The sequence below is a fragment of the Tamandua tetradactyla genome, chromosome 1 (assembly GCF_023851605.1).
Source record: "Tamandua tetradactyla isolate mTamTet1 chromosome 1, mTamTet1.pri, whole genome shotgun sequence".
Classification (NCBI taxonomy): Eukaryota; Metazoa; Chordata; class Mammalia; order Pilosa; family Myrmecophagidae; genus Tamandua; species Tamandua tetradactyla.
In genome coordinates, this window is record NC_135327.1 from 38,752,941 (window position 1) to 38,769,117 (window position 16,177).

Consider the following 16,177-nt stretch of genomic DNA (forward strand, 5'->3'; position numbering starts at 1 on the left):
ATTACATACAACAAATGCCTTAAGACCTCAAGGCTCAATTTTCTCTTTAACTTTCACCTTATCCATGTGAGAGGAACTGAGTTGGAAGGAAAAAGTATGTGAACGGAAGTGGGGAGTAAGACAGGCTGGTTGAACAGCAAGTAGAGGGCTTGCTCTGACTACAATGTGGAGCCATTTTTAATCATCAACAGTGAAGTAAAACAACCAAACCTGTATTTCAAAAAGATCAAGCTGGCAGCAGTGTGTTCAAGAGCAAAGGAAGAAACCCTTCAGGAGGTTACCTAAACAGTAGGGTCATGAGCTTTTCTCCTGCATTTAAGCTGGAAAGGTTGAGCAAGTAATTGGAATGGCCGTGCTGAAACTGGAATGAGATCAGGTTCAGGCAAGGATTAGAAATGAAGAAGTTGCAAGTCATACAAAGAAAAGGCTGAAACTAAGAAAATGAAGGAGAGCCATGGTAATGCTGCCAGGGAGAAGAGAAAAGGGTTGTGTGGTGATCGTTTCTGCAGGTCAATGGTTGTAACAAGAGATTTATTTAGTAAGAGAGCTGAAACTAACTTTGAGAGGAAAATCCATTTACTCTTTAAATGTATAGTTTATTACATGTCAATTCCTCCTCAATGTGTTAAAATTCCATTATACATGCTCATGCTCTGAAAGGGAAATTTTTAAGCCAACAGAAAAATAACCTCCAAGATCCACCTTACGTCCTCTCAGAGCCGCACTCAACAAAGATGGTACAAACCTTTAGGAGAAAGAAAAGGAGTACCTAAAACTAAGTTTCAAAGGTCCCATTAAATGGCCAACTATGTACTTTGAAGTCAAAGGTTAAAGCATTCTTTTCCTTGGATCTCTGAGAACAATTTGAAGACACATTCTCATCTAAAATGAGTTAATCTTAGAGATGCTTAGAATTTTAAATTGCTCCCAAGAAGGTATACTAAAAGCTATTATGTATTCAGAAATAAAATATAAAAGAGGGCTAAAGCATAACGTGATTGTACTTTTCCAATGTTAAAACACCAGCCACATCTTAAACATACAAAAAGAGAAACAGACAAAAAAAAAAGTAAACAGAAAGATGAAGCAGGAACCCATCAGCTACACCAAAGGGTAACTCTTTATATCAACTCTTTATTTCAATCCAAACATTCTTTCACTTTTGTAGTTTATGTAATTTAAATTCTTATAGGTAAATTATAAAGGGAAAAATGATACAAATCACCCTTTGACCAATTTCTACCATCAGAGACAAAAGGGATTAATTGCTGAGAGTTTGTCTGGGAAGGGAAAACACTGATATAAAGAAGGGGGCACCTTCAGCCTCTGAGAAGTACAGGGAGAAAACGAGTTGAGAGAGATCCTAGGGGACAACAGGCTGCTCAGCTGAGGGAAGAGAATGGTATTTTGCTTTATATTGTCACGTAATTCTGTCAACAGAAGAGGTATTTGTGCCGGTTTGAAACTGTTACACACCCCAGAAAAGCCATATTCTTTTTCCTAATCTTGGGGGGCAGACTTACTGTCTAGGGTGGGAACCTTTTGATTAGGTTGTTTCATGGAGATAGGAACCACCCAATATTGAGTGGGACCCTTCTGATTAAGTGGCTTCCATAGAGATGCGTCTCCATCCATTCAACGTGGGTCTTAATCTGCTTACTGGACTCCTTCAGAAGGGAACCATTTTGGAAAAACCTCAGAGCTGACACAGACAGAGACATATGGAGATGCAGAAAGGAAACATCCCCGGGGAAGCTATTTGAAACCAGAAGCCAAAGGACTAGCAGACACTAGCTACATGCCTTCTCAGCTGACAGAGTTTTTCCGGACACCATCAGCCTTTCTGGAGTCAAGGCATCTTTATCTGGATGCCTAAGTTTGGACATTTTTATGCCCTTAGAACTATAAACCTGTACTTAATAAATCTCTTTATAAAAGCCAGCCCATTTCTGGTATATAGTATTCCAGCAGCATTAACAAACTAAAACAGTATCTAATAAAAAAGACACTTTTTATTACATATGAATGTATATAAATTTCATTTTTATATATATTTTATAATTTTTACATAAAATATAAAATTAAATGGCACAAAGCGATCAGGTCAAGATTAAGGTAATTCAGAACACAGGGGTAAGAAAGACATTGTCTATATTTTAGAACCTCACCTACTCTTTAAGACCAAAGGAAGAAAGGTTTAATTTGTCCAGAACCTAAATTTTCTGTGGCACAACCTGTGCGCTATCTAACTCAACCTGTTTAGATAGCTCATTTAAACAACTGAAACACAGGAAGACCAAAATAAAAATGAGGGCTTTTAATCCTATATAGCTTAATGTAATGTCTGGATATATCCCAGAATAAATTCAGCAGATAATCAAAAAGTACTGGCAAAGTCCTCCGAGGGATGGAAGAAAAAATATGGAACTATTAAACTTTACCATCAGAGAAACTCCTGATACTGTCTTAAACATTAGGGATACCCAAAACAATAGGCCAAGCCCTTGATCTTGAGGGCTGCTCCTGTAAAGCTTATGTATGTAGCAGAAAAACTTAGCTTACATATAGGTGTGTCTAAGAGTCACCTCCAGAGGACCTCTTTTGCTGCTCAGATATGGCCTCACTTGCTCAAAGCCCAACTCTGTAAGTGAAATCATTCCCTCCCCTTTACATGGGACATGACGTTCACAAGTAAGTCTCCCTGGCAGCATGGGATCAACAATGCTCTCCTGATGATCAAAAGGGGAAAAAGAAGCGTAATAAATAAGGTATCAGTGGCCAAGAGAGTTCAAATAGAGTCAAGAGGCTACTCTGGCAGTCACTCTTATGCAAGCTTCAATTAGACACTGCTACCTATCATAACTTGCCAAACTCCAAACAAAACCATTCCAGCCAATCCTAAAGAATACCTAGGCAATATATGTAAGATTCTACAGAAGTTCCATACAATAGGGTAACTTTCCAGAAACTTATAACCTTCAGATGGGTTTCTAGACCAGATAAGTCCTGAAACCCAGAAGGGCCAGCCTCTCAAAAACATCAGCTAGTTCCATCTCTCTATCCCTTAGTATTCACAGCTCTTCCAACACGAAAAAGTTAGAGTGGGAATAGCCCAAATACTCCTAAAGACTGGGAGAAAGATCAAAGGTGATGGTGAAGTTATACAGAGAAGGCAGGGTTTAATAAATGAATAAGACTGTTGAACCATCATATTGATATTTCTTTTAGTCTCCCGTATCTTAGAGCAGCTAGAAGTGAAAACCTAAAATTTTAGAATGGTAACCCATTTCAAACTCTGAAATCTGTTCTACAACTAATTGTTGTGCTGCACTTTGAAAACTATGGCTTTTTGTATATATATATTTTTGTTTTTCACAATAATCTGGGATGACTGTATGGCAGCCCATGACAAACTCTGGGATCTCTCCTGTAACTGCATAGTGAAGAGTGCTTTGAAACTACTGCTTCTTTCTTTCTTTGCTTTGTATATATGTTTAATATTACACAATTTAAAAAGCTTAAAAAAAACTTAATTAAATTAAATGGCACACAACTCCTGCACCAGGGCAAAAGTTGCCCAGAGAGGTCTTACTTCTGGACTATGCAGCTCTGCCAGCATATGCTTCCACCCACCAGACTAGCTCAGACCAGGATTAGCAGGATGGATCCCCTATTTCCCTTATCATTATTCTAATTATCTGATTGTCTTCATAAACACTCCAAGGCCAAAATAACCAAAAATCTAAAACTTAAGCATGACTGAAAATAAGGAAACTGATCAGAGCTTTCATTTGTATCACAAGGAGCACTTTAAACACTATTAGTAAGAGTAAATACTATAGCCGTCTTAAAAAGAAAGGAATGCAACATGTAACACCTGCTACTGATTCAATTCACTTTAAGAATTATCCTTAGAAATACTATTTTAAGTACTATTATCGTTTGAGAGTGCTAACACCTTTCACAAAGAAAGCAGAAAACAAATAATTGAGTTTCATTTTCACTCTGCTTTTCTCTGACACATTCTATAATAAATGCTAAATCAGCATACCAATGCTAACTGTTCTTGCAGGGAAGTTTTATATTTCATATACTTGACATTTTAAAACACTTAAAAGTTTATAGGACTTCAGGTGTCTTTTCTGACATTCTATCAGAAGAAGATAATCAGTTTAGCATCTTATAAAGTATTACAGACAGCAAAAAGTTAAACCCTTGTAAGGGTTATCTACCATCAACTTTGTTACCAATTGTACATACTCCACTTCTTTCAGGCTTTTGAATTCAAGTTATCTGCTTACCAATCATGAGCCTTACAAACTCTGCAGTAATAGTTACGTTAAACCATTGAAAAATCCATCAGCACACACATTCACATTTAAAAAAACCTCCACGAAGAGATAAAATATTCTATCCTTTGTCTGATCTCAAAGGTGAATATGAAGTTTGAGAAACACTCCTCGCAAACACTGGGTCCATCCAATTCCTTGAACAAATGAGTTTTCGTATTGGTTTAGAACTAAAAAGCTACTTTGAGAGAAAAAGAAAAACCTAACAATGCTACTGCTAAAAACAATACATAAAAATTATATAAACTGTGGACTATGTTTTAGAGGCAAAGAAAAGCAATTAAGGGTAGGCCACAGGCAGACAGACTAGGGATGAGCATTGCAAGCAATGGGGAAGAAAGTACAGAAGTTAATGGGATCCTGAGGGGACCAGCCTGGACAGGCAAGAGGTGTCCCTGTGGAACCACAGGTAATTCAGGCACACAGCAACGGTTCTGCCAAATTATGACAGGCCTTGGAAAAGCAAAGGAGTGTGATTCCACATGCACTACAAAGTAAAAAATTATTTTCAAGCGGTAGTGATGCTTAAAGAAGATTAGCCTTAGATCATATGCCAATGGATTCATGGCAAGAAAACTGGAATCAAAGAAATCAATAATCCAGGAGACGAGACTACAAACAGGCTCAATGAAGACAGCCAAAAATGAAAAAATATTTGAAGAGCAAAAAAATAAAAAAATTTCCAGAACAGTACAGACAACAGAAACTTAGAGTGAAAAGCCAAAGTAAATTATAGGCTCTTAAATCCAGAGAACTGGGGAAACAGGAGACCCAAGATCACAGAGGAAGACTAGGAAGGAGAACTGGTAATGGGCATGTGCTGGTTTGAAAGGATGTACGTCCCCTAGAAAAGTCATGTTTTAATCTAAATCCCATTTCGTAAAGGCAGAATAACCCCTATTCAATACTGTATGTAATTAGATCATCTTCCTGGAGATGTAACCCAATCAAGAGTGGTTGTTAAACTGGATTAGGGGAGATGTGTCTCTACCCATTTGGGTAGCTCTTGATTCGTTTCTGAAGTTCTATAAAAGAGGAAATATTTTGGAGAATCATAGATTCGGAGAGAGGAGAGAATGCTGCAGCACCATGAAGCAGAGAGTCCACAAGCCAGTGACCTTTGGAAATGAAGAAGGAAAACGCCTTCCGGGGAGTTTCATGAAACCAGAAGCCAGAAGAGAAAGCTAGCAGATGACATCATGTTCACCATGTGCCCTTCCAACTGAGAGAGAAGCCCTGACTACGTTCACCATGTGCTGTCTCACCTGAACTTCACCAGCTTTCTTGAACCAAGGTATCCTTTTCTGGATGCCTTAGATTGGACATTTCTATAGACTTGTTTTAATTGGGACATTTTCTCAGTCTTAGAACTGTAAACTAGCAACTTATTAAATTCCTTTTTTAAAAGCCATTCTGTTTGTGGTATTTTGCATTCTGGCAGCTAGCAAACTAGAACAGGGCATAAAACAAAGAAGTCTGCTTTGAAACACTGAGTCTGAGGGCTGTGTGTCTTGTGTGTACATACCTCCTCAGATGAATAGAAAATTGTACTGCTTCACTGGAGATAAATCACATGCAGAAGGTTTTATATATTTAAAGTCAACAAATAATTATTCTAAAAATAGTATTTTTAAAATTTAAATAGTATTTTCAAACACTATTTTTTAAAGCAAATTATGGTAGAGGAAGACCAGGATGACAAAAATTAAGGACAACATCTCAGTTCTATTCAAAATTAAGCAGCCAATACATTGAATGACTTCTGAAATCAGAAGTGAAAAGTATATATGATCTCCTAGGTCACAGCTGGCTATTTCTTCAAGAGCCCTTCTACGAACTTAAGATGTTCCAATAATCTCCATAATACACTTTTCGCAGCACTACAGACAAGACTTAACACAATGTGAAGAACCCAATAAACTCAACTAGAGGAAACTACTTCTCAAATATGTAGTGGAATACTGGATATACACAAGTAGATAAAGAAAAACAATGCCAGGAGTCAAAATAGAATGAAATAACTAGTATGTGGCCTGAACATCGTACTTTCAAATTTTTGTCTATACAGCAAATACAACACTGGGATATACAACAAGCCCTGAAACAAACAAAAAGCAATTGTCATAAATAGATTTCAGCCTGAATACAAAACACTTATCTCAGTTTCAAGAAAAAACACTGAATTTTACTTCGTAATAAGGTAAAAGTAAACTCTGGTCTTCCATGAATCTCTAGGAAATTAACCCAAATTTTATTCTGAAGTTATTTTAAACATAAACCTGAAAATGCGGCTAGATCTTGGATTTGTTTCTCAAAATTTCATGAACCTGTGAACAGAGTGAATGCCAAATAATAGAAAGCCCCTTCAGGAGCAGAAATAAACAAAACACAACATCAACATACAAACAAAAGTTTCAGGATCTATCAATTATGCAGCTCTGCCTTTGGGCAAGCCATTCTATGTTAAAAGAGACTAAAATCTCTAAAAATTAGAATTAACATTCTATGGGGCTGGACAGGAAGGTCCTCAAAAAATTAAGAAACACAAGAACAAATATCTGACAATCCAAAGAAAGACCTGGTAGAATGAGGTGACCTGACACACCATAGCAATTCAAGGACAGGGAGGGTTAACACATGCAGCGTGCTCGCCTTGTGTCAGTGCCCAATTGGTGTCTCCAATTCTGCACTCCACGCTTAACAGAAGAGCTAAGGGCCAGGTCAAATTATGTGTAAAAGTAAACAAAAGCAACTAATCTAGGAAGATTTGCTGAATTCCTGACCAGTTTTTCTTTTTTTTTAATAAAAGCATTTCCAGAAGAGGGTGCAAGAGTAGTTCAGTAGGAGAATTCTCACTTGCCATGAGGGAGACCCAGGTTTGACTTCCAGCCCATGAACTCCACTGCTCCCCACCCCCAAAACAAACAAACCACAACAAAAAACTCAACAAATGGTGCTGAAATAATGGAATAGTAACATGGAAAAAGAATGTAATATGACCCTCCACCATACAGCATACAAAAAAAAAAAAAAGCTTTTCCAGAATGGCACTCAATTGCTATCTAAATCCATTAAATATAAGAAAGTAAACATGCTTATACTTTACAACAAGTAATCTAAGATACTTCCTGTGAGAGAAATAATAAAAACAGGTGGAAAGGGAGGATTCAGGAATGGCCTTCTCAAACAGGCTCCAATCAAATTCTTAAATACCTGTATTTGTTTTAGTCTTGCCGGAAAAGGTTAGCAATTGTGTACAACTATTTTTATTCTAAACAGTCAGATTCCATCTTACATTACTTTTACCCAATAGAAAATGCTGTCATTAGCGAAGAAAGTAGTATGCTTTCCAAGACAACAGAAATTAACCCTTTTATATTTATAATAAGTATTGACAAAAATTTCCACATATTCATTCTATGTATCTCATGTTAACTACAATACATTATAGACTATTTCTCTCTAAACACTTCAAGGCAAAAATTATCAATATAATTAAAATTATCTGTTATAATACAGTAAAGCTGTGTAGGCCTTTGAGGTGCAGAGGTTTGTTTTCTCCTACACAGAAAACTTCTCCTAGAAACTCTTACTGTCTACCTTCCAATTTATTAATCCAGGAAGAATGACATTGTTGGGGAAATCAAGAAAGCAGATCAGTAAGCTTGTTATATCAGAACCCTTGGCAATTTACGTAATCCAAAATCAAGAGACTCTCCTCTTGGGTCTGCAATAACAGGGCTCTCCAATCTCAAATAATTGCGGAATTAGCAGCTGCCATCTCCTTGTGAACTAGAGGTCTTTTCTAATTTATTTGCAAATTCAGAGCTGTGCTCTGAGCAAATGTCAAGAATTTTGACAAACTTACCTGATTGCAACGTTCTGTGTCAGATCTCGTAACATGGGAACAGGAGAACACACTATTCTAAAGGGAAACAGAAGAACCATGTATTTGTAAACTGTATCCTTTTAGGTAAAGCAAAGCAAAGTAAGCAAGCAGTAAGGAGTCTCTCACAAACTGTCATTGGGATTACAGAATAGTTAACCACTTTGGAAAACCATCTGATACTGTCTGGAAGAGTGAACATATAAATCCTCTATGATCAGCAATTCTATTCCTGGATATATACCCATGAGCAGCAGTTCTTAACACTTAGGTTCAGAACCCCTTTACACTCTGACGAGGACTCCAAAGAGCTTTTGTTTATGTTGGTTATATCTACCAATATTTACCTAATTAATACTACCTATTAACATTTAATTAAAACAAAATTTTTTTGAAATATTAATTTAAAGATAAACCTATTACATGTTAACATCAATAATGTTTTTAGGAAAAATTATATTTAAAGAAAAAGAGAGGTATGTCACTATTTTACATTTTTGTATCTCTTTAATATCTAGTTTAGTATCTATTTTAATAGTTGTATTCTGATTCAATCTCTTGAAATATCATCCTTCATTTACCCTCCAGAAAACTCCACTGTATGCTCACAGAGAAAAATAACAAGTTCATATTATTACAAAAATAGTTTTGATCTTGCAGATCCCCTGGAAGGGTTTCAGGGACCCTTTATCCTGGGGCTCCCCAAATCACACTTTGAAAACACCGCCCTGGAGAAACTCATTCTTATGTGCACCAGGAAATTCATTCAAGAATGTCCTTAGCAACACTGTTCAGAAGAACCATAACGTGGAAATAACATAATATTCTTCAATAATAAAAGTGATGGTGATTAGTAATAAATCTATAAAACAAAATATAATACAGAAATGAAAATGGACACATTATTACTTGCATCAACATTAAGTTTTATAAACATAAGAATGAGTGAAAGAAACCAGATATAGAAAAATATATGCAACATGATTCCATTTATGTGAACTTCAAAAACAGGCAAAACAAAACTATATTGTTTAGGGACACATGCATAAGTGGTAAAACAATAAAGAAAAGCAAGGAAATGATTACCACAAAAATCAGGAGAGTAGTTAGTTCTGGGGGGACAATGTCACGCGTATTCTGCCTCCTGACCTGGGGAGAAGTTACATGAATATTCCCCTTATAACTATTTGTGAAGCTTGTATGTTTGTACCTATGTATTGTATGTGCACGCAATACACACATAAATAAGTGTTTTATTTTTGTATAAATAAACTTTTTCTGTATTTCAAGAGAAAAATGTTTTTTAAATAAAACTTTTAATAACTATTTTAAAATTCAGCCAACTTAAAACACAGTAAGGTTTTTTAAATATATCTTTGAGTCTTAATTTCTTTTCTTTTCTTTTTTTTTAGAGTGTGCGAGGCTGGGCCCGGCTGTACTGCTCTGCTCCCTGCACACCCAGCGCCTGCCTGCGGAGCCACTGAGGAGCCCAGAGGGCTGAGCGGCCGGCCGACCCCGTCTCAGGCGCTGGCTGGAGGCGCGCCATGGAGCCCGATGGCCCGAGACGGGGCTTGGTGCACCCCCCGCTATATATCTTTGAGTCTTGATACTTAAATTTATAAACGGAATCTTCTAGATTCTGTTAAACTAGACTACCCTAGAATTCTACCTGAGGAGAACTGAACATACTAGTCAATTTATCTAACAAATTTTTCATTTCAATTTTGTTGAGCTGAACAGAAAATGAGATAGTGCACAGTTTAGGAGGATTCAATGTCATGAAATAAGATGGACAGAGGAACGTACACAGATTCAGGGATGGTCAGGAAATTTCATATACAACATCTCATTTAATCCTTAAATTATAATTTCTATTGCACAGGTAAGAAAGTTGATATATAGTACTACTACAAAAATAATTCTGACTGCACAGATTGCCTGAAAGGGTTTAGGGCTCCTCTCCACTGCCCCCAATTAACTTGTGAATAGAATGGAATTTGGCTCCTTCAGGATCAGAAATAAACAAATAAACCACAACATCAACATATAAACAAAACTTCCAGGATCTGTCAATTACGTAGCTCTGCCTTTGGGTAAGCCTCTCTATCCTAAAAAAGATGAAAATCTCTAAAAATTACAATTAACATTCTAGAGGGTTGGGCAGGAAAGTCCTCAAAATCTCTCCCCTCCCTCCCCAGGGCTCCAGGAAGAAGATGAGTTTTGAACACAAGCTTTTTTTTTTTTTTTTTCAGTCCAGCATGTTGTCTATTTTAATTATATAAATTTCTTAATTTATATATTACTTAATATAAATCTTAATTTATATTACTAAGAACTAAAAGATTGAGAGAACAAGGGGAAAATGCTAATTAAATTTCTTCCAGGTCACCTCAACCACACACAAATGAATGCTTACTGATTTGGGAGAATAGCCTCTTCATCCAAAGAAAACTTGCCTTGAACCCCATGACATAGTTCAGGTGGCACATCCACTGGCTGTGTAAAAAAAATGTATTCCTGTTTAATTAATAATTTACACTGTCAGAAAACACTTCACATTGGAAGAAAATCCATACCTCCGTGGAACCTGTCTGGTACAGCTCCAAAATGAAGTCGTGGAGTGAGTGCGGTTTCCCCACAAACAAGACATCCCCTCCAAGACTGTTTCTTCTAGCTGGGGAAAAAAAAGAAAGATAAGAATAAGACCTATACATCAAATAATTATATCTGCAAGACTAACTTTTATTTGAATAAAACAAGGGGAAAATTTTTAATTGAATTATGAAGTCTACTAAAAATAAATTAAAAGTGACAGAACTGTATGATGTGCCTCTGAGGAAGAAAAAATATTCTGAAAATATGGTTTCAAAAATGATCAGTAACTATCAAAAAATCTTATCAGTGAAAGATATCTGAACAAAGTATTATAAAACAATGGGCAAGGTTTTTTAATTTGTCAAAACTAAATTTCTGAGTTTAAGAAATATATAACATTCCCTAAGGAAAAACAAACTATCATCTGATGGCAAAGATGATTCCAAAAAGTTGACAGTCGAGAAATTATTTTCTACAGCTTTATTTTACTGGTATTAAATAAATTTTCCAATTGAGTCCAGCTTTGCAATATCCTAATATGTACAATTTAACTCTCAGTTCTAATGAAAAAAGACTATCATTTGTGCAAAATAACATTTCAAGTTAGCACTCTGAGAGCAAATAGCTTTGTTTCCCTCTAACCTTTCAAACAAAGTTATTTATCTGTGTGTGTGAGGGGGGTGGTAGGGTAGGGGAGAAAGGAGATGGAGGTATCCTCCCAACATACACTTTTGTGAGTACATGTCATATATTAATTAAAAAAAAAATCAAAGGATATTCTTGAAATGTTGCTTTTTAATACATTTAACAAACACACTTGTTAGTTTAAAAACTGTATTTAATTATTAGTTGCTTAATTTACCAAAATAAATTAATAAGCAAAGTTAACTTTTGATTTTATAAAGAAGTAAATTACCCTTCCTGCTCCAATTAATGGCAAATTTGGCCAATGGGGGAACATGCAAAAAGAGATCAAATTTAATTCCAAAACATAAAGTCTACATTACATAGGATTAATGTTGAGCAAGTGGAAGCATATTCTTACTCTCTTCTGGAGTGAGGTCAGGGTATACCTCTTCCAGGGCAGCTCGCAGTCTCCGCTCATCCACAAATGGCAACAGAGCAACACCTGGGGAGGCACACACACACCAATCATTTCAGCTATTAGTATCACCTAAATGCCAACTTACTGATTCAAATACACGTTTCTAATACATACCTCTGCTCCTGTAAAAACATTTGGATCTGAACCCTCCTGCCTCAGTTAGCTAAAATTCAGATGTAAATATTTCCTCATGGTAGCAGAAAAACCTGCATATATTTTCCATATTTAAAATTGCTTATATGGAAAATCATGTTTTCTGAATCTTAATTCCGATAAATTAAATGAACTGTGGTCAATGAACACCAGTTTATTTCTCATAAGAGATGTCCTCGGGCAAGTCAGTTAATCTTTCTAAGGTTTGAGTTTGTCATTTCATCTAAGAAAGGGTTTTCTTCTTTTGTAAACTGAGGACATTCAATTAAAACACCTGAAAGGTCTCTCCCAGCTCAAAACTTGCCTAGAACTCTGTTCACATTTTAAAATCTATAAATTAAATTTATTTTTTACAAAAAATGTTTAGCATCTTGCTTAAACAACTTTAGGAAGAGGAACTACAGAAGCTGTTCATTCTCTGGCAGGCAATGCTCCTCTACACTGTGCTGGAAGTAGGTCACTGCTTTTACATATATAATATTCAAAGGAATATGTCAGTAATACATATCTCTTACTAGAAAAATACACAAAGTTGTTGAAGCAGATATACATTCTGTGTACAGTATAAATTGCATATTAGCTAAATAAAGATTTTAAGATCAACAGCGAAGACAAATGCTAAACAGAGCCAAATAATTTTGAAACTATTGCCACTCAAACTACTATATTTGTGATTAATTTTCTAAAAATTATGAGACACGAAAAGATTCTCTAAATTGTCTTTAATTATTCAGTTACCATATTTTCAAAGTTAGAAAATGTTTATTTACTACTGTGGTAGTTAGAGTCAGTTGTCAACTTGGCCAGGTGAAGGCACCTAGTTCTATTGCTGTGGACATGAGCCAATGGCACATGAACCTCATCTGTTGCTGATTACATCTGCAGTCAGCTAGGAGGTGTGCCTGCTGCAATGAATGATGTTTGACTTAACTGGCTGGTGCTTAAATGAGAGAGCACAACGTAGCACAGCCCAAGCAGCTCAGCATACCTCATCTCAGCACTCACAGCTCAGCCCAAGCCTTTGGAGATGCAGAAAGAAATCGCCCTGGGTAAAGATGTTGGAACCCAGAGGCCTGGAGAGAAGGCCAGCAAAGATCACCCTGTGCCTTCCCAGACAAGAAAGAACCTCAATCAAAAGTTAGCTGCCTTCCCTCTGAAGAACTAATGAAATAAATTCCCTTTTATTAAAAGCCAATCCGTTTCTGGTGTGTTGCATTCCAGCAGCTAGCAAACTAGGACAACTATCTAGTAGAAGAATATATATTTTTAAAGTTAAAAGAAACTAACTTCTAGTATGAATTTGGAAGAGCCAAAAAAGTATGATTTCAAGGATATTAGTATCTATCACCTGAGACAGGCTATTTCAATTATTGGCTAATACTTACATGGAAAAAAAACCTAGGAAGCTACTGAAGTTTCATTTAGTCATACATTTTACTTTACAGAAGTATGTCAGTGAGCAACTACAGCATTATCTCATTTTGTTTTCAACCTACTAGATTAAGGATCTAAGAAAATTATCTGATTGAAAGACTCTCCTACAATACCAGCTCCAGAAGCTAAATCACATCAATAAACAACTTGCAATGGTGTGGACAATAATAAAGTTACAAATCAGCTCTACTGGCCAGGGTAGTAAGGAATGCCTCACTGCAGAATTGATAATGAGGGTGTTTGCAAGTGACAGTAAAACTAAATTTAGCAGCCATCCTTTTATGAGCACTTACTATGTCACATGCAATACCTCATTTACCCTTCTCAACAGCACAAAGGTAACCCAAACAGAAATATTACTTAGGTAAACACAGTCCTTTCAAGTGTGAGCTCTCTGGACTTACATCTTAGGTCTGTGATTATGTGACTTTGATCAAATTAAATCCTCTTATATATAAAGCATTTGAAATGAATATGCTATATAACTGTTTTTATACTCTAAGCAAATATATATATATATATACACCACATTACTATTATTACACACATGGTTGAAAGACACTAACACAATATATATTGGAAAATATACAGGTATAGTTTATCTTCTATTATTTTAAGATGTGCTCAACCCAGGCAAGGACAATATTATCATTTCTTTCACTTTAAATAAGGTTTAAAAAGATATGGGAGTAGGGTGGTGCAATGGTGGCTCAGTGGCAGATTATTGCCTGCTTTGCCAGAGACCCAGGTTCAATTCCTGGTGCCTTTCCATGCAAAAAAGAAAGATATGGGGGTAGAATTCTCACTTGCCATGAAGGAGACCTGAGTACGATTCCCGACCTATGCACTTCAAAAAAAAAAAAATCAACAAATGATGCTGCAATAATGGGATACTCACATGGAAAAAGAATGAAATGCGACTCCCACTATAAAGCATACAAAATAAAAGATACACCTAGATGCAACATGTAATACGCCATTATCTAGTATCACTTATGCTTCTAGATAACTTTAGTCAAGTTTTATCTCTTGTATTCCCCCTGCAGTTCCTGAGAATTCTCTGCAAACTTGGTTATTGCAATTTTTATTTCAAAAGCATTTCCGTGCACCCTAAATAACAGTGCTTACAATTAGTGCAATTTTAGAATTACAGTGACTTCATTCTGGAGTTTTCAGAACATCTTGAACTCTTTGGAATATTAGGAATGGTGGAAAACTAAATAATGACGATGGAAACAGTTCAGAGCTGTAGGCTCAAACGTGCAAAAAATAAGCAGAACTGAATTTCTCAAATACCTCTTCACCCATAAAATTTCCATTCTCCAGTCATTTCACAAACTGTAGTACAAAGAAAATGTGTGTGAGATTCATCTGGGTGCTTGTTTGAAAGGCATATTCTCTGGGAAAGGAACCCAGAATTTATATTTCATTAAGTTAGCCACTTAAGCTTTAGACACACTAAAGACTGAAAATTAGCGCCTTAGCTAAAAGAAAAAAAAAGTGACATTTGTATTACAAAGTTATTTTCTTACCTCCAAATAAAATGCAATAAAACAAACAAACAAAAAAAAGATACAGAAACAACTGTATTTCCTAACAGTACTAAATTTTTTTATTTCAAGAAAGATGTGCTCTTGATACAGAGCCTATTAAGTGAAAATATTAATATGAAACATAAAATTATTAAAAGGTGACTTTAAATCACTAATCAGGGTGCTGCTAATGAATTATTTTACAATCTATATTACTAACAATTAACTCACCTAATCATTGTTACCAGACTACCAGAAGTGTTTAACAGTGTTTTCTCTGTATTATATGTCAAATATCAGAGTATTCATAGATTCAGTCAATGTAACTTCATCCTGAAAAAAATTCTTAAACACTGAAAATGATTCCCTCTTAAATTAATCTGTATGCTTTTTGCCTCAATTCTCCCTATGATTCATGAAGAAATAACCAAAAGAAAAAATTACTAAAAAAGGAGAAAACGCAATACAAATTTTAACACAAGCTTCTGATTTCCACCTCCCTCCTCTTCTTACGAATATGTACAGCTGAGCTGAATAATATGTTGAATGTGGTGTTGGCCTGTCTCAGTGACAAACAGAGGATGGCATCAGAATCGTTTTTATCAAATGTCTATTCAATAATTCTATAGAGATACTTCACTTTGAAATGAAACCAATTTCAATTAGCCTCCAACGGACATTATTTCTCCTCAAGGTATACCGAAAGCATTCCTTAGTGTTAGAAACGTGATTTAAAGTACAATGATCTAGTTGACATGTCATCTGCATGTTGCCTGACATATTTACTTATTAATCACATAAAATTACTATGTGCCAGATTCTAAAAACTTTTACAAATGTTAACTTGCTGAGGGCTCATAATAACACTGTTAAGGATTACTGTTCTCATTTTACAGAAGGGGAAACTGAGGCACGCAAGGTTCACACAGTAGCTAAGTGGGTGAGCCACAGCTGGAGTCACAGCTGTCTGTCCTCAGAAGCTCAGCACTGGGCCATGTGCTGTTCTAAGGAACAGAGCTAGAAACACAGGAGGAGGAAGGGGCTGACTACTGCCGCTTAGCCTGGTATACTTGCCAGAAAACCTTTTTCTAAAAGAGAACAGAGATTAAAGGACCCCCACTCA

The 16,177-nt window shown here is 36.0% G+C and overlaps 1 protein-coding gene across 2 annotated transcripts in view; it reads right to left on the reverse strand.

Moving 5' to 3' along the window:
* Positions 1-16,177, reverse strand: part of XRN2 (5'-3' exoribonuclease 2) — a 121,986-nt gene that overhangs the window by 30,166 nt on the left and 75,643 nt on the right. For both annotated transcript variants that reach the window (XM_077114704.1, XM_077114699.1), the window contains exons 21-24: positions 11,876-11,959; positions 10,812-10,909; positions 10,652-10,731; positions 8,218-8,274 (exon numbers count right to left, since the gene is read on the reverse strand). In XM_077114704.1, coding sequence (XP_076970819.1) covers positions 8,218-8,274; positions 10,652-10,731; positions 10,812-10,909; positions 11,876-11,959 — 319 coding nt within the window. The remainder of the gene's footprint in view (positions 1-8,217; positions 8,275-10,651; positions 10,732-10,811; positions 10,910-11,875; positions 11,960-16,177) is intronic.